This window comes from Ylistrum balloti, unplaced genomic scaffold, assembly GCF_031769215.1.
Source record: "Ylistrum balloti isolate Yb309-2 unplaced genomic scaffold, AGI_CSIRO_Ybal_v1 Utg370508, whole genome shotgun sequence".
Classification (NCBI taxonomy): Eukaryota; Metazoa; Mollusca; class Bivalvia; order Pectinida; family Pectinidae; genus Ylistrum; species Ylistrum balloti.
The window spans coordinates 913,877-936,038 of NW_026782328.1; the positions used below are offsets into that span (position 1 = coordinate 913,877).

Sequence of the window (22,162 nt, forward strand, 5' to 3'; positions counted from 1 at the left end):
CATCAAGGTCAGTAACCGGTAATGGGTTAATAGAGTCCTTCAGCTAAGATTGCGAGGGTCAATATTTCATCAGCTATACACTATCGAGGCCTCCACTTGGTTAAAAAAGGCAGAGTCGATATATTCGTACATCATCTATGTTTTTAAACTATTATTTAATCTTTTTCACCTGCGACTATACCATTTCAGACGCTACAATGCTATTATGAAATTCATCCCAGATTATTAATGCAAATTTTAAAATCCCATTAAAATGAAGGGATCGTTTTCCATTTGAATAAGCATTTAATTTTAAACGTTTGTAGATTTTTAAAAAGTTGAACATACTATGAAGTGATATATCAATATTGTTTATTTCTAGTTACAACAACTTTATTCACTTCATGCACTGTTTCCAGTTTTCACTGGACATACATACATATATCAGATTTCTAGAGAAATGTCATTTTTGTAATTTAAACATACGTGTATTACTATGTATAATTATGTAATTAGCCAAAACTTAATTTGCGAGCCATGCTTCAATTCTTACTTTATAAAATGATCCTTGTTTCACGCAATACGCGTGTCAGTGTGAAATAAATGAATCTGAAATTGTTCACTGGTGTTCAGTAGTAACGAAAATTAAAATTAAAAAACTAAAATTTCAGTATATATCTCCGTTCTCCACAACTGGTAAATTAATTAACCCATATAGACATACTTATGTAAACCACCAAACGATGAATCAAATGTTTAGTTTGAAATGTAATTAACTGCTGTCAATGGACTAGTTTTGAATGGATATATGCTCTACTACATTTAGGTTTCAGGTAAATAGTTTCGGTCATCATTTCTGCGGTTATATAGTGGTCAACACTGGAGTAGAAAAAATACAGTCCAGCAACATTACGGCAAGATAGCTTTTCCCTACTGTTCACGCCAGCTTTTGAACTTCTGGCACCAAAATATGTGCAAAGTTCAATTTTTTATCGCCAAATATTATAATACTTTGGAGCCAGTTCGTTGGAATGTTTTTAAGAGTCTTTGATTGATGAAGCTTATCGTTTTGCTTTCAGTTACATATTCCACCAACTAATATGTTCTGGTGTTTAATATCTAACAATATCGTTTTGAAAGGTTATTATTTTGTTACATTTGATTTGCATTTACATTAAAAACCAGAACAACAATTCAACAGAAAACATAGTGTAGCCCTATCTTATTTATTACAACATTAATAAAAACAAGACATGACCATCATTTACATAAAATGACTTGTCAAAGTCCATTTTACACTTTCCTTTTTTTCCCCGTTGGTGTAATAGGCCTTTACACATCAATTGAAAAATGTATACACCCCATGCTAAATAGCATGACCTAGGTGTTTTTATGTATTATAGATACATTCACTATCATTACACAGTTTATAAAGAGGAAGTTGACTATACTATCGTGTTAAATAGCTTTGGTAATTCCATGTATTAGAAATAAATACACGTATGAAGTCACCTGCACTAACATGCTGCTGTTCGACTAGAAATTGTGTGAATCTTCTCCTAAATCACAAAGACATCATTTGTATGGTCCAGTTCTTAAGTTGATGGTGAAATTGTCGCTGGTGTGAATCCTCCTAAATTTGAATACAGCATCATAGAACATGATGACCCCTGTCGTCCATCAACGCTGTAGTAAGTGACCCAAGGATCTGGTTCCGAACCTGTTACATACACAGGTTTTTATAATATATAACAACTCCTTCTTTAAACCACACTTTCCTGTGTATCCCACTAAAGTTCCTACAAACTCACGGTCAAGTCCCTTTTCTACATAACACTTCAGAAATGGCAGTTATGACCTCAGAGTCAGCCCCATTACTGAATCTCTCCCTTAAACGATCAACTCTGTAGGACTCAAACTGATCACATACAATACAGTCTCATTCCTCTGACCAATACTATCACTGAACATGCGCCCATCAAACTTCAACACGCAAATACCATCATCACCTAAAACAGGCTCACCTGGAACTAATTGAAGGACACTTTAAACCTGGACCTGACTTGAAGTCATGAAGATCCTCTAGCATAGTGATGGTCTGAAGTTCCGGAAACACTTACCGTGGACAGAGAGATGTTTGAGAACATCAGACAGGAAATGAGCACTATAAGACCTTGTGGTTAGAGACAGATTTGTAAAGACTAAGTGACGGACAGCATGGCAGAGTAAGTCCTGACCAAAACACCAACTTTTTTGAGTTCGGAGTAAGTTTCTGATGAAATATTTGTATTTTCTGGTGTTTCACAGTGAAGAACGTCAAAGTAACACCTTATTGTGCCATCATGTTTCTTAGATAACGGAAGCCTCTATAGATATTGGTAATGTAAATATAGAGCTGGAATTGTAGTCCGCTACTTCACAACGCATTTTATAGCATTCTTTTCTATGCATCCTCTGTCATTTTCGTTAAAGTGAAGCTGTCATTTCACCAGATCCAAACCTAAACGTAGAAACAGCAACGGCAGTTGTATCACGGTGGATAGAAAAATAAATGACAGGACTATCTTGATGGGCCAAGTACGAATGTCTCTCCCGCTCGAGTTTCTTCCACATGGATGAAATCAAGCTCTAATAATAGGTACCAATCCATGTCTCGGCGATATTGGCTGAAGTACCCAGATAAAGAGGCGTCTGTTGCTGTTTCCGTACAATAACGTAAGTATTCGTAATTGGCAACGTGCATGCTCGAATCCAAGTCGCTGTGACAGACTTCAATCCCAGTCTGATGAGCATTTGAAGGGTATGCAGTCCAGTCTTTCCTCGCTTGTATGTGATCATTGCCAATACACGAGAACGAAGAGAAAAATTTCCGGCGTACCATGTTGGGAACAGTACCGCTGTTTTTCTTGTGATGTCATACCGAACACTAGTGTATAAACCTTTCACAACTGTGACATCACTTCCGGCTGATGTCAACCTCGTGCTGGTTGTCTTGGATGACTTACGTACCTTTCCAGCTGTAGCATTAACCGAAATATTTGTGTCGATTATTTTGGAGATATCCGAGTGTAAACGCGGGGAGAATATGATCTGCTGCCGAACGGGAAATAAGCGCAGAATGTCATCCGACACTGTTGTTCCATCGTAGAATCCTTTTTCATGGAGCAAATCTAAAACATTCTTAAACATATCAATTGACATCAATAAAATACGTACATTATCTTACTCCTTATAACGTTAGATACATACAGTACATGGAATGTCTTTTGATTAAGTACTTGCTGTTAACATGTGTTATTTATTCCGTATGTGTTGTTTAACCATACTCTGTGTGAATTCTTGAAATAGGCAAGTACTTATAGCGCGTTAATTCTTTTTTTTTATTTTCGTCACTAATACCATAAAATCTTTGTTTGAATTTGTCCCCATTAACGGCGAGACACAATATCGACGTTTTCCCAGTAAGGAATCGCCACCAAACTCCAGTAATGAATATCATCAACGATTATTTTCACTGAAAAGTAAAACCTCGCAACAAAAGAACGAATGCGTTCACACTGTAAAATATATGGAATGAAAATTTGGAATGGATTAGTCTTGTGAGAAATAGTCATACAGTAGCTCAGGAAAACTTGTTAAAAAGGCTTACATAGGAAAGATAGGTATATCTTACAATGAATTACTTCACCATGGTAACTATAGACACAGACATAAGAGTTTGATGTCCATTTTGTGGTGGACTGCTGTAAAAGACAAATATATATAAGGCCTCTCTTCCAGAAAACTAATTAAATTATACTTCACAATATCTCATGGTTAATCTTTCATCCTAGTTCTTTTTTGCGAATTGAAATGGTTATTGTGTTTATAGGTCAAGACAGAATATTCTTTTTTCTTTTCCTGGTCACTATGACAGCATGGATGCTTAATATGTTTATCATTGAATTTCAAGTCCGTACATACAAGTAGTCATTATTTATCATCTCTTTATGTCAGCATATAAGGGTTCGGTTTGCCTTTTATATTACGTAGTTGTAATTAAAGTCAATGTCAGCCTTCCATGAAACACCCCGATAGGCTCACATTTAAGAATGTTTATTTAGATTTACTGAAGTTGCGGGTCTAAATGGGTCTTTCTGAATGAATAGTTTGACTCGTCAAAAAGATCGGTCCTAGCTCAATATAAAAATAAATGAAATACTACACTAACCTTATAAGAGGCGTCCAAAATTTGGATATCTTTTCTTCTCCCTCAGTCTAATTAAAAATACTGATCTTAATTTACCTCACCATGCTTTCCGTAAACGTGAAGTATTCAGAGTGGTAAGTTAAGATCTGTATTTTAATCAGATTGCTTCTCATTCTACAAGTAGCAAATATAATAACCCGAAAATATTGCAGTCTCCATCAAGCAATCCTTTCTTTAATCAAACTTTTAATGTTCAATCTGGCATTTTCCACAGGAAGCAACATCGCTGTATTAAAGACACAGAAAAGATTATTACGTGTAATTTTATAATGCCTTATACACAAATTCAAAATACACCATGTACTGCAAGTTGGAGGGTTTTATTTTACATGCGAGGAGCGTTAAATTAATGGTCAAAGTTTTTATAGTCGTCATTTTTTCGTCTCTTAAAACCCTAAAATTTAACTGAACTTAAAAATGTCCAGGGTGACTTTATTGGCAGCTGTTGACCTACTTCAATGCCCCCAGTTTGATCATACTTACCATATACTAACTTATTTTTATGCTCGTTCGTTTGTACAGTATTGAAATGTCACCTTTTTCTCTTAACATACCGTATAATTACTCCTTTATCATATTCTATACACTAGGTATCACATGCACTCCAGTATTGCATCAGTGCCAATTTGTTCAATTCATAAGTCATGATTTCAAACGTTTAGTACATGTGATTTTGTGCACGATATCAATTTTTCATGTTTCATTTACACTATTTGTATCCATCTTTCTACCTAAAAGGGTATCCTTGGCATACATTTTTGTGATGTGGATGTCTGTAATATTGTCTTTTTTGTTGTAATGTTAATCCTCTGAAGAGCTGATGTTTCTGTTCTTTAACGTCATCATTTATCTACCATCATATACAAGATCATATACCTAGCACCCTTCATGTTATATCTGTACCCTATACCGGTACATCCTCATTTCCAAATCAATGCTATATTCTGTGCTGGTACACGGCTTACAAATTAAAGATACAATGCATGACAAGAATTCAACTCACTTGTGATTTATCACTGTAAATTTATTGAAACATACATCATAAAATGTTCTTTTCTTTCTTACCATCCTGATTTCTTGTAAACAAGTGCAAATACCGTTTGAAGAAGCAAAAACAAAACAGAATCATCTGTGGTATAAATAGTGTAATATTCCAGTATCGACTAAACAACCAACATACCAGTCGTCTGTTACACATTAGATACAAATCATCTTTTTATTTTCAATACAGCTTTTGGTTTTGGTTTTTAAACTATATTCTTCAAATTCTTCAGTGACATTTTGAATGTTTTGTACCATAAATCACAATATCTTTTCCTAAAAACAGATTTATAGTGGGTTAATCTTACATCAATTTATGCCCTTTTAACCAAAACAAAGGCATAATGATGCATGTTATCTTTTCATGAGAATGCAGAAAATTCATCACTTTACTTCTACATTGAATTCTGAACTTTCTTGAATGAAAAATATAATGTAGAATTCATGGTAACTAAAACTGATATGGAGAAAGTAAGTCAATATATGCAAACAGCTGCAGCAAAATACAAAGTAAGGCCATCAAATTCAACCCCTCTTTTAGAAAATGCATGAGATTAGAAAGGATGAAAACAAACAGGTTGAAAATAACTGTGCACAGCGGTTTACCCTTCAATCAAGTCTACAGTGAAACAAAAAAGCACAGAGCTCTTCCAGCACTACACTTCGGAGTCAAATAAATAATTCATTTCTCTAAACAACGTTCACACTCACTCTTTTCTCGATGGTTTTATTTCCAGCACACTAAAGAATAAGCTACCGTGGAAAATAAGTCACAGTGGAACATATTCTTATAAAAATCTTATCTGGTAGGCAATACAAACATACCTCCTCTTTTTCAGCTATGTATCAAACAAAAGAAGATGGGAGAAAAAGGTTTCTTTCAGAACTTGGATTCATATCTCCATAACAATCAATTCTCTCATACTACTACACTAACATGCAGAAGACACAATCAGGATCATTCAACAACTCTCAAACCAGTAGATTTAGCTCAAACACTAGGAAAATATGTTGACACAACAGTTTGTACATGTAACAGAATATTGCCATCAAAACTTTGTGACTAACTTTTTAAGCACTTGTATAGCTAAAGCAATGTCTACACTTTTACCAAACTTTATACATTCAATTTCGTTTTTATGCATGAATGTCAAAATACAAAAACAAATTATCCTCCGAGGCCTCTTCCATTGCTTTCAATTCATCCAACTGGCTTAGAGAATGCACTGCTTGACCTCATGTACAAAGATTTTTGTTGGTATCAAGATGGACACAACCGGACAGAGCAGCATAATTACAAGTATTTTAGATAGGAGTTGATGAGCCGTGGCCAACAGGGATATCAATTTTATTACAAGCTACAAAAGTTCATTTCCTTCATCAAATTTTATATTTGAACTTAAATCACATTGTATATTTTGGTTTTGTTGATCTAACAACATAGAAAAAATAGTTAATGTTCATGGGACTGCGTTAAAAATATCTTAATCTTAACTGATGAAATCACAACAGTAATCAAACACTGTTGTATTCAATGTAAGCAATTTTTAAGTGATATCTATGACATAACACAGCAATGTATGTAAAAGACTGCAATGTATTCGATGAGAGACTGACAAAATCAAATGATTGATGGTATCATGATAAAAGAAATATGTTCCCAACAAAAGTTATTAAGTAAGAATCTACTGAAAGAACAAATACATTTTGTGAAAATTGTTTCACTTTTAATCAAAAACTTTGAAGTTTCAGCTGTAATTGTGTCTTTCTTTATCTGTTGATCATTCTTTTGAAATCCAAATTAATTGACAGTAATAATACAGAATAATTTAATTTTTATTACAATCACAACCAGCTTCAGTTAACACTGGTCTATAAGTTCCAGCTTCTTAACTAACCCTTAATTTCTAAAATTATCAGAAATATTAATGAATTTAAGTAAATATCAGATATTTTTTGTAGAGAATTAACATCCTTCTCTTAAAAGACATTACAAATTTCTTGCAATCATAAGCATTTTGATGCCTCGAGAAATAAATATATCTGAAATGTACATATGACTTCAGTAGTGTTGTGTTGAATCCAGTGATACACAACAATGACATCGCACACACATCAGGACACTCGCCAATGCATCACTAACTTTCACATAAAAATTTAGTCAAATCTATACAAACAATGTATTCCATGATATTACAAAAGTTATTGTTACAGAGGTCTGCTAAAATGAGACTTGTTGCAGTACCAGAAAAAATGCTACAACACCAGCAACAAATGTATCACGTCGCGAGCTGTAATCCATGAAAATTTCTTACATGTGACAACTAAACAATGTCACATCTTCAGTGACACTGGAGATGTTCGTCATCTCATCGCAAAGTACCAAATTAATGTTTGAACATTAGTCAAACAGCACATTTCCAGAACTTTAGTAAAAAAAAAACCCAAAAAACAAAACAAGCTTTGCTCACAAACATCCTGCATATATAACCTTTCATTCAACTAATTCATTACTTTGTTCCAGATAATCTTAAATATGTCTTTGTGGTACCTTGTCTCCTTTCACAGAAAAGAAAACACTTTGTACATGTCCTTTACCAGCTCAAGTCTTAAAGAAAGGGGAGTTACCCCCAAGTTTATGCATCCCTTGTCATTTTATTTAAAAATACATTTCTCTTCCAATCACAATTCCCATACGATTCTTCTGGATATTGTATGAAATATCATTTCTTTTTCCCCAAAGACCTTTCCCAAAATACCAAAACATACAGTTTTTCGGTATATTTCAGATTCTTACAGTTGTCCAAAGAACTGTTCATCTGTACTGACAGTAAGAAAATTCTAGCTTTCCATCAGTCCACGATAAAAGAAGAAAACAGAGAAGTCTGCTATAATACTTCAGTAATCACAGTCTCTCAATTATCCTCTGAAAACTCTCCATCCTGTTCAGTGTGATTGCAATTGTTTAAGATGAAACAAATAAATGCAAATCACCCACTCTAATCTCACTAGTCCAGGTCTGACTTTGACAGACAGAAAGGCACCTCCAATTAGGCTAGGTAACTGTATGTGTCCTTCTGTCCTTCCACACGAGCAAGATACTCTTTCTCAATCAGGATATCTATACATTTCTGAAAAAGAGACAAAAATGTAAATAATTGAGAGTTGGTAAAATGTACTTCACAAAGTCAAAACAATATCAGAAAATTGTTCAATAATACAATCTTTGTTATTTTGTTCAAAAGTTTTTTATTTATATATACTTATTATACTTTTAAGTGACTACTATTCTTTGGAGCTGCACAAAATAATCTTTTGTACAGAATTTTGTTGAAAATGTTATGAAAACTTGCTTACATTTATGTGAAAGAAAGATTAAAGAAAGTAAAATATACCTTAATAACAGGAACACGGGGTTTGAATCGAGAAGAAAGCTGGTTGAGCACTTCAGCCAGTAACTGTTGATGTTTCAACATTTTCCTCATCTTCATTATCCTAACTATGGCCGCCTGTAAGTATAAAAGATGGGATATGACAAATAGAAACAACTCCTGCCAGAATTAAAATTCTACTGGCCCTCATTCTATAACATCTAAAACTCATCACTGTGTACTACCACTTTCACATTGAGATATTCATTCTTACATGTTGATTTTAAGTTGTATTTTAATGGTGGTAATTTGCCATGAAAAACTTTTTTTCAGCCCCGAAAAAATGACAAAATAAAGGGAGTTGAATTTGCAGTTTAAGACAGTGACCTGTATAAGAAGCTTTCTATCCTCCTCTATATGTTTATGTGTTGCCTCTTGTTCAGTCTTCACTTCAGACTTCATGGGGACATTGATATTCACACGAAGCTTTTTACTGAAATAAAAACACTTTTTCTGTTAGTGTAATCAGCAAGAAAACATGACAAAAGTCCAAGAACCTAACATACTAGTAAGTAAACAGCACATTCTGAAGTACGTTGTTCAACTCATAAACTCTTGTATAAAAGTAAGACTTCAATATAAAAGATAAAAACAGTTCAGACTCAGAATGTTTTCAAGGGCAGGCAATCAGGAGGTCCAATTGGCCTGAATTGTTCATCTGTTCTACAGCTTACAAGGAAGGTTTTTGAGATGAAGATATTTAAGATTTTAATATGTATGATCCTTGTGACCTCAAAATGGGACAGAATCATTTACTCGAAAAAACCTTGGTAGCCCTTTATCCCAGCATGTCAGAGGACTAATATCAGCACCATAAGCTGTTTGCTTATAGAGAAGTTGTTAAAAGATTTTAAAGACATTTGATCCCTGTGATTTTCAATGTGGGTCAAGGTAATTTATTTTAACAAACTTGGTAGCCCTGTATCCAAGTATGCTATAAGCCTATTCTTTCAGTACCATGGGCCTTTAAGTTCTTGAAACCCTTATAGTAAGATGATCTAAAACTCCAATTTAAGTCATCTTTGTCAACCAGTTTTGATGCAGTTGTCTAGTTGTAATCATGTGTCAGAATTTACAGTCAACGTTTGATCATACTTCATAGAGAAAATTAAGTGCTTTGACAATTTAGTTACTCCATATAATCGAATGCCGTGACAATTCATTCAGCTTTATAATTCAGTTACTTCACAATTTAGTGCACTGGCAATCCAGTTACTTCATAAGCTAATGCCTTGACAATTCAGCCAGCTTTACAATTTTGTCACTTCACAATTAAGTCCTTTAGCTAATCCATTACTTCACTATCTTTTGCCTTGAATATTAAGCTGCCAACAATCCAATCATATGAGCTAGGAAGGAGAACAAATAGATTGTTAAGACTCCTTTAACTTTTAAAAGCTATATGATGTACAAAATTGCAGTTCTACCTACTTTTTGTAGCCAAAGTATAGCGAAAGCTGTGTAGAGGGCGAAAGAGAGTTCTCATCATCTTCGGTCACCAGTAGTTTGGATTTCAACAGGATCTGCAGTACTTGTACAAGAGTGTCCTGTAGACAGAGAGTGGACGTTTATAGAAACTATGACACCTAAATGCATCTCTTCTTTCCCTCTGATCATTATGTATCTTTAATTTATCATTTGTTATCTACCTTTTTCTTCAGTTATAATTTAGCTGTGAAACATATTATTTCAATTGCAATCTAATGTCAGTAATATTTTATACAAAACTGAATGGATGTATATAGGACTTTGACCTGTGATAATTTGTTCCTTATTACATACATACCATTTTGATCTGTGTACTGTCTTGTACTTGTTGAACAGACATAGAGTCTGTAGTGTTGAACTGTAGAAGGACGGCAATTTGAAAAGTTGACGCCTGAAATAGATCAGATGAATATATACACCAGTGTCAACCTGATGCACAATACTGAATCAGTGGTATTAGCATCTTAAATAGCTTCCGTAATCTATGTTAAGCAAGATTTCATATAAAATAAGCTATACCATATTTACAAAATTAGCACCCAGACTGCCTGAAGATAGGTTTGTGACAATTTTTTTTAGTCAAGTCAATAAGTACCAAAATCTACATCACTAGTTAAAATGATATCGCTGAATTATAACATTTGTCATTTTTATTTCAAATTTACATGTTTTCTTCTCCCATTTCATATTCCAGCATGATTAATGTTATCTCTAATAATGCTACCAGAAAGATGCTTACACATTTTCAATTTGTATCTCACAACTAGTAAAACGAGTAGAAATACTGCCCACTAATATTCAAAGATTTCTGAGAAAATTGGTAAAATAAAGCAAAGTGATCCGGGGCTCGATTAGTGGGTGTGAATATGAATGAAGTCAGTCAATGCATAAGTGAAAAATGATAATCATAATCTTGTTTACATGGTTGCCATATCTGTTCATATTGGAAACAAAGCAGAGGAATTGTGAGAATTATAGTAATGCACCTATATTTAGAAAACCAAAATATTTTTGGAATAAATATATCAGTGTAACAAGAATCCCTGCCGGCAGCACATTGAGAATAAAATGTAGTAATAAAATGATTATGGAATACTTCATAAATATTCTAATGGTTTGACCTGAGTTACCTTTACACCGCAGACATCAATGAAATGAAGTCACAACAGAACTTAAAGTGATCATACTTAAAGCTATAAAATCATTAGAAGTTTTCCGAAGACATGAAAATTTCAACACCAACCTGTAGAGTGTATCTGTTTTTGAAGCAATGCGTCACCAACTCGCCTTTAGACATGTGGTATAACCAATTCAGTTTTCGACCACTGTGACGATTGCTATAGAAACATGTAAATCTTTGGAAGCTCCTTTCCATCTAAAAGAATACAAAATTTCTTGTTACATGTAATATTATAAATTCACATCTTTTTCTTAAATTGTCATTACATAATTTTTTTTCATCTTTCTTACACAAATGCTGGTAAAAATGTTGCAGTTGTCATCCTTTTCAAAGTCTTAAAAGTTAAAAGAAATATAGCAGCTTGTGTTAAGATTTGTCAGTCCGACATGATAAAACAAAAGCTATCGTCTCTACTGAAACATGACATCATCTGATGTAAAAGCCTGTTTGAAAAGTGATTATTACAAAGTTTGGGGTATGGTATAAGGTAAACAGTAAATAATCAGAAAAAAATTGACCTGAATGCCTGCAATGAAAACAGGAATACATACATGTGTCCAAACATTGTATGTCACAGAATTTCTTTTGCTCCCAGCATAACTTCTACCATAAAACTGTTTAATGTTCCCTTCAGATGCTAATGTTCAGCCTCACAGATCCAAAAATACCTGTATGCTACTGTTTCAATAAATCTATGATTAGGGAATATCCAAATAACTTTTGGTACTGAATTTTAAGTCATAAAGATAATACGCCTGCACTGCCAGTGTTACCAGCTCAAACCTACCTCCTGAGGTAAAGAGAAAGCTGACGACGATTGTTGGAATGGCCATGATCCAGAACTCAGAACTTCTATACTGAAGTCAACTGAAAATACAAACACATTTTATTTAGTGTCAGTGGTGTTAAAATATCAAACATAACATTCTTTTTATTTTCTTCATAATATGGTGTATAACAATTGCAAGAGGCCCATGGGCCTTAACTGTCATCCGCCTATAAAGCCTTTTATTGAAAGAGGCAAAATAGGCCTAAAATAAAATGCTCAATTTCTGTACTGCTTACACAGAAGAAATTATTGGTTCAACAAGACATTTTCTGCAAATTTGAAATCATATTCTTTACACATGCACTGCATAATTGCCATTACTCTTGATATATCGCTTGTTGAAAAAGCAAGCTACAGGAGCCCCAATATCAAGACCCTTGGCCTTTTGGTTATTGAGAAGAAGTCATTTAAACATTTTAACATACTGGATACCTGTGACCTTGAAAATGGGTTGATGTCATTCATATTATATAAGTCGGTAGCCCTTTATCTTTCCATGCCACAGGCCTAATATCATCATCCTTAGCCTTTTGGTTATTGAGAAGAAGTCATTTAAAGATTTTAACCTATTTGATCCCTGTGATCTTTCAAGCAGATCAAGGTCATTCCTATTCACTAGGGGTTGAATCAATTTTCTAAATTTAAGAAATGATTCCCCACACATAGCGATGATTATGTCTAAATTTGGTTAAAATCCATTCAAGCATTAAATAAGAATAGCATTTGGAAGCAAAATCTTGTCTAACTTCCTCTTTTGGGCCCTGTCCCCAAGTCCCTATGGGTTGAATAAAATTTCTGAATTTAAGAAATAATTTCCTACCCTAATTGATAAACCAGGCCAAAGTTTGTTGAAACTCACCCAGGAATACAGGAGAGGAAGGGTTTTGAGAAATGCTTACCCTTAACCGATGATGAAGCAAACCAAATTTGGTAGAAAACCATCCAGGAATATGACAGATGAGTAGGGTTTTAAAGTAAAAGGTTTACACACGACGATGGATGAAACATGATGGCTATTCATTCTGTCGTGTTAAGATGTCACATACAAACACATAATATGCCCACTTTCAAAACAAAGCTAAATACATGTATAAAGCCAATAATTGAAATTTAAACACCTGAAATTTTCTTTGGCTTCTTTCAATAAACATTTTATTGAAACTTCGTGTAAATCTTTGCTCTCCATTTTCATAAATTTTACAACTTGAAATTAAACAATTAAGACATTTAAAGAAAAAAGACTGCTTACTGTCGAGTTCATCCTCCGATGATTTTTTGAGATGATCCTTAAATTGATCATTAAGCTCTTTGCTGACACTGATGTCCTGGAACATGCGCTGTAACTTTGATGTGTACTCAAACCCACAAGCTTGCTGTTAAAAATAAATTGTAAATGTTATATAAACAATGTTGAGCTGTAACTTGATGTACTATAACATATGTACCATAACTTGTTGCAATACTTGAACACTTGTGTTGTAACTTGGTTTGTATTCAAACTAACACACTTGCAACAACACAACAAAGAAACTTTACAAACTTTACATAATTCAATTTTATAATCCATTTGCCTTTTTTATATACACAAAACAGAATATTGATATTAAAAAATGTTAAAAACTAAAATGTACCTGGGTATATCCAAATTCTTAGGTGTGTACCAGAAAACACAATCTTGCATTAATTAACATATAATTCATTATATTAAGACATAGATGTTATACAAACAATCATGTTGGTACCTTTACAGATACAAGCAGAGCTTATTTAACAGATACAAACACAGCTTCCTTTACAGACATCTGGCTTCCTTTATAGATACAAGGACAGCTTCCTTTACAGATATCTAGCTTCTTCTATAGATAAAGGCATAGCTTCATATACAAAGAGGATCACTACTTTGACAAGACTAAGGACCGTTCAAGCATCAGAAGTATACTGACCTTTAGCTTGGAGATCATGCTAGCCTCAGCATCATCGCTGGCAGACATGTGTTGTACAAGCCGTTTGGCTAGCATCTTGCTGTAGAATTTCTGGAACACATCCTTGTCCTCAATGTACTTGAAAACCACCATCTATACAACAAAGCAATGGTCAGTTACTACCTCCATAAAATGAAAAACATTAAAAAAGTGAGTGATAGATGAATTTAAAATGTATGCATAATTTTACATTGTTACATGCAATCAACTTCACCATCTACCTTATCTAAATCAAAGAAATGATTTTGCTTCCAGAATCAAATAAATACAGCCACTCACAAAAAGACAAAGCCCAATGGAAATACTTCACTCAGTCTGATACATAATATACATTACTACTAAAAGCACTGACTGTTTCTATCATGTGTTTTTATGAGCCTTCTTGTATTGTCAATCATGTGGGAGATAATAAAGAATTCAAAGAATTGGGACTTTGAAATGTACTACATATAAGTTGTAGTACTTGATAAAATGTAGACAAAGTTATACTGTGATCATGAAAAGGACAAACTGGAAGATTGAAGGATCTGTTACTATCTGATACTTACAACTTGGTTTAAGGTATCTTCAAGTTCTGCCTCTTCTGGGTTCTTTGAACTGAAAAACGGATGGTCACAATTTAATTTATCTCGTTACAATTCAATTCATCTGGTCAACAAATCCAAATTTTAACCAATTACCAATTCATGTTCATAAGGAAAGATATTGCTATATATTGATACATCAAGAAGTTACTATATTTTTAATTTATACTTTTTTTTCGTACCAACTTACCAATAATTTTTTAATGATTAAATGTTACATTCAAGTTTTTACTAAAGATGACACAAGCATCAGCTACTAGTGAAAGAATATTTTGAAAGTTTTAAAATGAAAGAAAATAGTGTATTCAAATTCAGGGAGATTACAGAAATGTACAGAAATGTATTATGGGTAGATTGCACAAAGTGTAATGTTACTTTAAACTCCATTTTTCATATGTTGTACAATATTTGACAAATACTCAAAAGAAACTTCATTCAATAACATTTCACAGATCTTTTTTTCTAAAAGCACAAAAACTTTAATTCAAGATTGATCTCCTCTGACTAATCGAGTGCTCACCTCTTTTTGAGAAGTAGGTCACAGTATCGTGCCAGTAGCTCTGGTGATTTACTGGAAGCATTGGCTAGCTTGGTTACAGAGTTATTGTTAATGAACCTGCCACAGGCCTGGAAAAAAAACATTTATCAAATGTCAATCAACAACAACAAACTAGCAAAACAATGTCTCTAAGATCATCCTATAGAGCTGGGAATTGACACCTCACTCAAAAAAAAAAAAAAAAAAAAACCTTAAACTTTTAATTAAATTAATTAAAACAACAGTTTTTAAATCTAAAATTCAAATAGGTCAAATAAAAATGCAATCAAGTCCAGTGATATTTGATAACTGAACAAAAAATCACACTATGAAACAAAATTCTATAATTCTGGTGATTAGCTCTTTCACAAAATACTTTTTTTCTCTCTGAATTTTAACTTTGTGTTTTTTAAAGTAACTGTATAAAAACTAGTTACAGTCTTCATTACCTTATCAAGGGCAGCAACAAATCCAGCATCATTACTGAAGGCCGTCATGACGAGAGCATGGTACTTCTTATGGACATCAAGGATAGTCTGAACATACACTTTTGGATCCTACAACAAAAACAAGAGTTATTATCTCCAGTAATTCTGAAGTTGTGTTCTGGTATTTAACAATGGTAATGCAAGGTTACACTTAATTTTGAACAGGATGACTTATTAAAATTTGATTTGAAGATTTTTTTCATCTGAATAGGAGAAATGCAACATGTCAGCATAAATTACACCATTGAAAGTTGTTTTTCTATGTAATTATATACAGCTTTCTCATGGTTATATTAGCAAGTACAGATTCTCTTCAGGGGTATAAGGCCCATTGTGACTTACATTAAGGGCTGATTCTCCACATTTGTCTATAGCAGCCACTCCCTGGTTGTAAATGTGGGTCTCCAAAAGGGATTTTAGCTCTCCAAGCCCATCTTGAATCCTTGACACTAATTGGTACATACGCCCCAGATCTGGAACAACAACATTCCCTGCACATGTAATTGCCACCAGGTTTCAAGTTCAAAATACTTTCATTTAACAGGTTAAATTACACAAGTATATGGCAGAAAGCATAAATATTTCTACCAGACATTTTACATACCATAATTCAACCTCTATTTGGTAGATGGCAAAAATTTTAAGAATATGACTTATTACAAGCATGTGCCAGAGTCAATGTTAAAACAACAGTATAGTGCACTATTGTATTGTGCAATCAATAAAATGCATATGCTCTAACAAGGGGATAGAAAAATTACCTACTAGAACCCAGCTGTACAAGACAATTTCAATCGATAAATATCGAAACAGAAAAGGAAAGAAAAATTACCATCATTTTTGTCATCATCAAGCAGATTCTGAAACTCATAATGGAAAATCTCCAAGTGTTTCTCAATGAGGACTTTTTCACACTTGCGTGCTAAGACGTCCTGTGTGCTTTCATGCAGATACAGCTGGACACGCTTCTGCTCTTCCATCAACCGAGCTTCGGCCTACAGATAGCAATTTCATACAACAGGATAAAGAAATGATGTGCCAAATATTCAGAATGTCAAAAAGCAATCTTCTAAAGAATACATGTATTGAAAGTTTTAACCCAACATCACTTATAATATTTTCATGAAAATATGTTTTACAAATTTTCATAAATATAAATTGTTACTAAGAAGCACAAATTCATGCCAATGAGAAATGATGTGATACTCTACCTTTTTCATATATTCTGTAACTGGATTCTGACGTAGAAATTCTGTACTCTCTCGAGTGAAGAACCTTTCTGTATCATCCAGGAAGGGGGACTCAAAGTTTTCTTTGTAAACTGTCAATGTTGGCCCTTTAGCTGTAGGGTCTTCTTCATTTAGACCAAGTTCCACTGTGAAGAGAAAATTTACCAAAACATTTCAGACTACTTTTGAGATACATATACCCTTCCGTATCTTACTGTATTAAACATATTTAAGCTCGAATTGTGTAGTTTTCATGATCGCTCCCAGTTACCAGCGACTATATTTAATTTTTCTTCTTTCTTAACTAGTTATATGACTTCATAGGTTACCTCTACAAGAGTGTTTCAGCAATATCAGGACCCTTTTTCATTACTTTGGATATGGCCAATGGTTTTGAATTTGGGAGAAAAGTGTGTCAAAATCTCAAGTTGGGAAATCTAAACATAACGTATTTCTCTCCTACACTATCACAGAATCCCGAGTTAAAAGCTCAACCATTCTAATCGAGGACGGACGGTCAATAAGTTACACAATGGACAGCACCGTCTATTAGAAAATACTTTAACTATCATTCTTTGAAACTTCACTGATTGATAAAATAATACAGGTTTTGTCATTGGAAAAGGAGTCCATATTTGGTCCCAAATCCTGTGATAAAAATACCTCAATGCAGGTTATCAAGCAAAGTTTTGCAAGGAGCAGCAAAAATACAAAGTTGGTTCTTCAATATACAATTTATTATGCTCAAACCTGATCATTCATCTGTCAGATACAGAAATGATTATTTCATCTGATCCTTATACATTAACATACTATTATAATGAGACAAGTCAAGTCCATACTATTAATTTTTTTTCCTAAGAACGCTTTTAAAAAGTTGCTGATATTTACACTTATTCAACTTTTATTTTCACCATTTTTCAGTACTAACAAATGCCATAATCAAACAAATTTCAATGATGATCCACAATTATGAAAAAAGACCGATATTTCCGATACCAAGCACATTGCATGAACACAAGTGGAAAACACCTAAACAGAACTCACCATAGCAGTTGATGACACCACTCACTAGGCCAGTTTTAATGGTTTCTCCATTTCGTTCCTTCTCAATTAACTTTAGCACTGCATTTGTTACCTGTTTGTTCAGAGGCTTGAATAGATTGTCCTTCCAGGTTATAAGTGCAAGCTGTAACAATGAAAATTTCAGAGTGAGAGCAAGATCACAAATTTTCTTTGTAAACATGTCAAAAAAGAACAGCAGACTATGTCACTTATTTTGACATGTCCAACATTATCAAATTGATGTGTTTTTTTTCATATTTCATACAAGCAGAGACTTACATAGAGTATACATGGTCAGTGATTTAAAAATAAGCTTTATTTTGGCACGGGTTAAATAAGAAAACCTTGGTGAGCCATTATTGCCTTTCTATCCCCAGCCAGACTACAACTTAAATACTAAATAGTAAGACACTGACCATCTATTTGTGCAACATTCATTGAATAATCTGACTGTCAAAACTTCCAACAATTTCTTGTTCAATCTTTATTGATTACCTGATGCTGACCTATCACTGAATTTTTCCTGATGACATACACAAAAACACTTGCTCCATGCAAAACTATAGTTTAAAATTTTAGAGGACAAAACGACGATTTTAAGAATTTTCTCTTAATTAAACAACTATATATATATATTTTCACATCAATAGTCTGGTTAGTCAGAAAGCAATTTTGTCTATTCTGTCATTGCCAAATACAGAAAAAATACATGTTGAAGGTGTTCCCAACAATGGCAGAACCAGTTGTAGTATAAAAAGTTTATCTTAATGTCTTGTACTGCTTAACTTACAGAATAGATTTCATAGATGCCTTTGGTACCCTCATCACATTCACGTCGAACCCAGTGACGATTGAGGTAGGCACACACACCATTCAGCACTTTACTCGAGAACTGATAGTCCTCCCACTGCTTGGTGTAAAAGGACAACACTTGTTCGTCCAGCAGATCTTGCCCATTCTATAACAAAGGTACAGGTCATAAGGATTGTACAAAAGAGACTAGCCCCATAATTCAATAAATTTTGTAATTTTCATATATATATATATCTGATCCTTTTAGAATGTGACTGATATGTGTATACTATAAACTGTGCCATTATTTGGATGAATAATAACATGGCTTGCAAGTTACTGTCAACCTCAGGGACTAAAAATAATATATAGGAGTAGTGACTGACAGTGTAATGATGAAGACATGTATTCAAACATACATATTTTTTTTCAAAATTATTAATATCATAAAATTACATTTTGATAATGTAATGATATCATTTAAAAAGGAATTGAACTTAAAAGAGATGATATGACAAACCAACTGACAGGAAATATTTGAGGACTTCTTAATTCATATATGAACAGCTCAATGAGATATCACTCAATTAACTTCCTTGATCTATTATGACATGGAATAGCATAATTCGTTGTATAAACTGATAAACACTATCACACTTTCTTATAGAGACATACTGTTAACAAGTTGACGAGATAGGATTTGAGGAACTCTCGCAGTCTCTTATATAGCTCTAGGCCAACAAATTGTGCTCCTCCAGTGGGAGGTCTTTGGCGACGCCCAGCAGGTCCTCTGGCTTGCTGTTGACCACCTTGACCTGGGTTGTGGACACTTGTACAATAATTATAGACATGTCTGCATACAGGTTAAGGATCATGTTTTTTTTCTGGTATTTCAAATTTTGAGTTACTTCTCTATACGTCCTCTGCCAGACTGATGGTTCCGTTCCAAGAAAAGCACAACTTTCAATACTTTAGTATGCTGAAAATTCACACAAGTAATGTTATATCAGTATATGAGTATCAGCATTTGAAAGTAAGACTGTTAGCTATATATAGCTGTGTGACCTTGACAATTATATGTGTGTATTAAGGGATCCAAGGAAACTGTGCTTTAGCAATGTATAATAAAAGAGCAGGGATAAGGGATCACTGCATGGGGCGATCTGTTCCACAAGGTAGAAATTAGCCACTACATTTTTTCCATGTTCTTTTAATCTTACATTTGGTGTTGACTAAAAATTGGTGAAAATGATTACAAAAGTATCATATTATGGTATATTTATGGCACACTTAACACAATGTAACAAATGTATTTCAGGATGTCTACAACTGTAAAACAATCATACTACAGGAATACAAAGCTAACTCTACATTTTTTTGCTATGAAACTGTACACATTGGTCTATAAACAACAAAATAAATCTTGGTGAACATTTGTCTCATTTACTCAAAAATGGTAATTAAAACTAACTTAAATTTCAAACCACTGCCATAATTTGGCATTCTTTCATTCAAACTTGATCTTTTGAAATAACAAAGAGATTTAACCATTTCTATCACGTGAAATATTTCATATCATATCTTGGTGGGGGAATAAAGTTTTTTACTTGAGGCAACAAACTGACATAAACACTTTTTTTCTTGTCCAAATATGTGTTTTGCATAGCTTATTTCTGCTAGGTAATAAAAGGATACGTGTAGAGTTCCATGTATCGAGTCTTAGCCATACTCTGCCGTCTATAAACATGTTGAATGCCACCGCGTAGGTCATCCCAAATCTGGTCCAATCCTATCTGTCTTAACCCGTGTGGGTTTTGTGTTCTTGATGATCCAGACATTTTTATTAACAAAACTTATCACACTGTTTCAACAAAATAACTTATTTAAATTTAGCACAACAGAAACAACAACAGGTGGTAACAAAACTCCTTCAATCCCACTGGTATTCTAACAAAATCCAGAGGAGAAATTAGGTTTTATCCACACTTTTCCATGGTAGCTTATCCTAGATTTTCTGGAGACACAACCTGTAATAAAACATAAAAAATCTGCAGAGTGATTACAGCAACTAGTAAACTACAATCTATATATGAGCATTCAAAGTTTATAATAACTGAACTTGTGAACAATATTGAAAATAACATACACAGTTACACTGCATAGCTGTTTCTTCATCCTTAATACTCGAGGGGTTATGATCATTTTCGCTCTCTGTAGCTTGAAAATGTCATGGCAAAATCGAAGATTTCATGTGCGACACCTTGTGGATGGGAGAAAATGACTAGTGTGGTCTTTTTTTCCTCCTGAACCAATCAGATTACTTCATTTGTGCCTTCAATGTTGCCACGACATGTTCCAAGGGTGCAGAGAGCTGAAGTAATTGTAACACCTGAGTACACAGGATGCTGTTTCTTATGAATAAATATATTTCAATTTCATAACAAAATTCAGTTTTAACATAATACATATACATATAATAGGCTACTAGCAATTCCAGCCATTCTTAATGATTAAAATAAGAAAAGAATTAAATTTTTATTTTGTGTAATTGCTAAAAACTAGATGTTGACGTCTATACCACAATCAATATGCACAGGCTCACCAAATCCTAGTTCTATTCCATATATATAAGTAGACTGTCACCAGTTTTAGTATCAAAGACGTTTCTTAAACAAAGTAACACGCGTTTACCAACAGAGTTTAACGTGTTTGAGGATTGGGGAGGGGTATAATTAAAAAAATAGGTTTGGATCTAGTAATTTTCATTTTCGAAAATCGATTTTCAGTACAACTAAAAAACCGTAAAATCACGTCTCCAACAAAATCTGATAAGATATAGGCATACGAATAAATGACTTTCGATCAAGGTACCAAGTGATATATATCGAGAAATGTATATCTATAATAGAAGCTGAGTCACTCAAATGTTTGTATATTGGCATTTTTCTGTGAACAATATGGCGACCAAACAAAAAAGGAATTTCGAAACATAAATGTTATTTCCATATTACAACCTAAGGTTCCATGTACGACATCAAAAGTTTATAGTGAGAAACGCAATCTTACAAACAAACTTGTCTCATTTAAATCCATTTTCAAGCTATACGATGTTCGTCAAATCCCTCGAAGAATGGCCTAGTTTTTCCCACACGGTCAGACTATTTCCCTCTTTTTCAGATATAGTTATCTCCCTTCTACAGAAATATTCACCGCTAGGCGAAGTTAAATCTGAAAAATAACCGATAACAGGGATATCTTTGAAATCTAATAAGAAAATTTTATACAGA

The 22,162-nt window shown here is 33.6% G+C and overlaps 1 protein-coding gene and 1 pseudogene across 1 annotated transcript; both read right to left on the reverse strand.

The window, feature by feature from the left end:
- Nucleotides 1-2,445: 2,445 nt before the first annotated feature.
- On the reverse strand, nucleotides 2,446-3,168 carry LOC132555607 (uncharacterized; annotated as a pseudogene).
- Nucleotides 3,169-5,231: 2,063 nt separating this feature from the next.
- On the reverse strand, nucleotides 5,232-22,034 carry LOC132555582 (cullin-1-like). Its single transcript, XM_060219927.1, has 20 exons — nucleotides 21,942-22,034; nucleotides 20,571-20,902; nucleotides 19,551-19,728; nucleotides 18,874-19,041; nucleotides 18,066-18,207; nucleotides 17,001-17,164; nucleotides 16,622-16,784; nucleotides 16,132-16,262; nucleotides 15,751-15,858; nucleotides 15,284-15,390; nucleotides 14,728-14,776; nucleotides 14,141-14,272; nucleotides 13,447-13,570; nucleotides 12,156-12,235; nucleotides 11,432-11,563; nucleotides 10,487-10,579; nucleotides 10,132-10,247; nucleotides 9,028-9,133; nucleotides 8,665-8,778; nucleotides 5,232-8,400 (listed from the first exon to the last, which is right to left on the reverse strand). The coding sequence occupies exons 2-20, from the start codon at nucleotides 20,711-20,713 to the stop codon at nucleotides 8,320-8,322; spliced, it is 2,331 nt and encodes a 776-aa protein (XP_060075910.1). The 5' UTR covers nucleotides 20,714-20,902; nucleotides 21,942-22,034; the 3' UTR covers nucleotides 5,232-8,319.
- Between the last annotated feature and the right edge of the window lie 128 nt (nucleotides 22,035-22,162).

What these genes read in the sequence shown, in the direction of transcription:
- LOC132555582 (XM_060219927.1), bottom strand. Translation starts at nt 20,713, where the DNA reads ATGTCTGGATCATCAAGAACACAAAACCCACACGGGTTAAGACAGATA. An exon ending in GCATCTATGAAATCTATTCT is followed by an intron (nt 18,208 to 18,873) that starts GTAAGTTAAGCA and finishes TCATTGTTACAG; the next exon opens with CTTGCACTTATAACCTGGAA. An exon ending in AAAACAGATACACTCTACAG is followed by an intron (nt 10,580 to 11,431) that starts GTTGGTGTTGAA and finishes GATCTATTTCAG; the next exon opens with GCGTCAACTTTTCAAATTGC.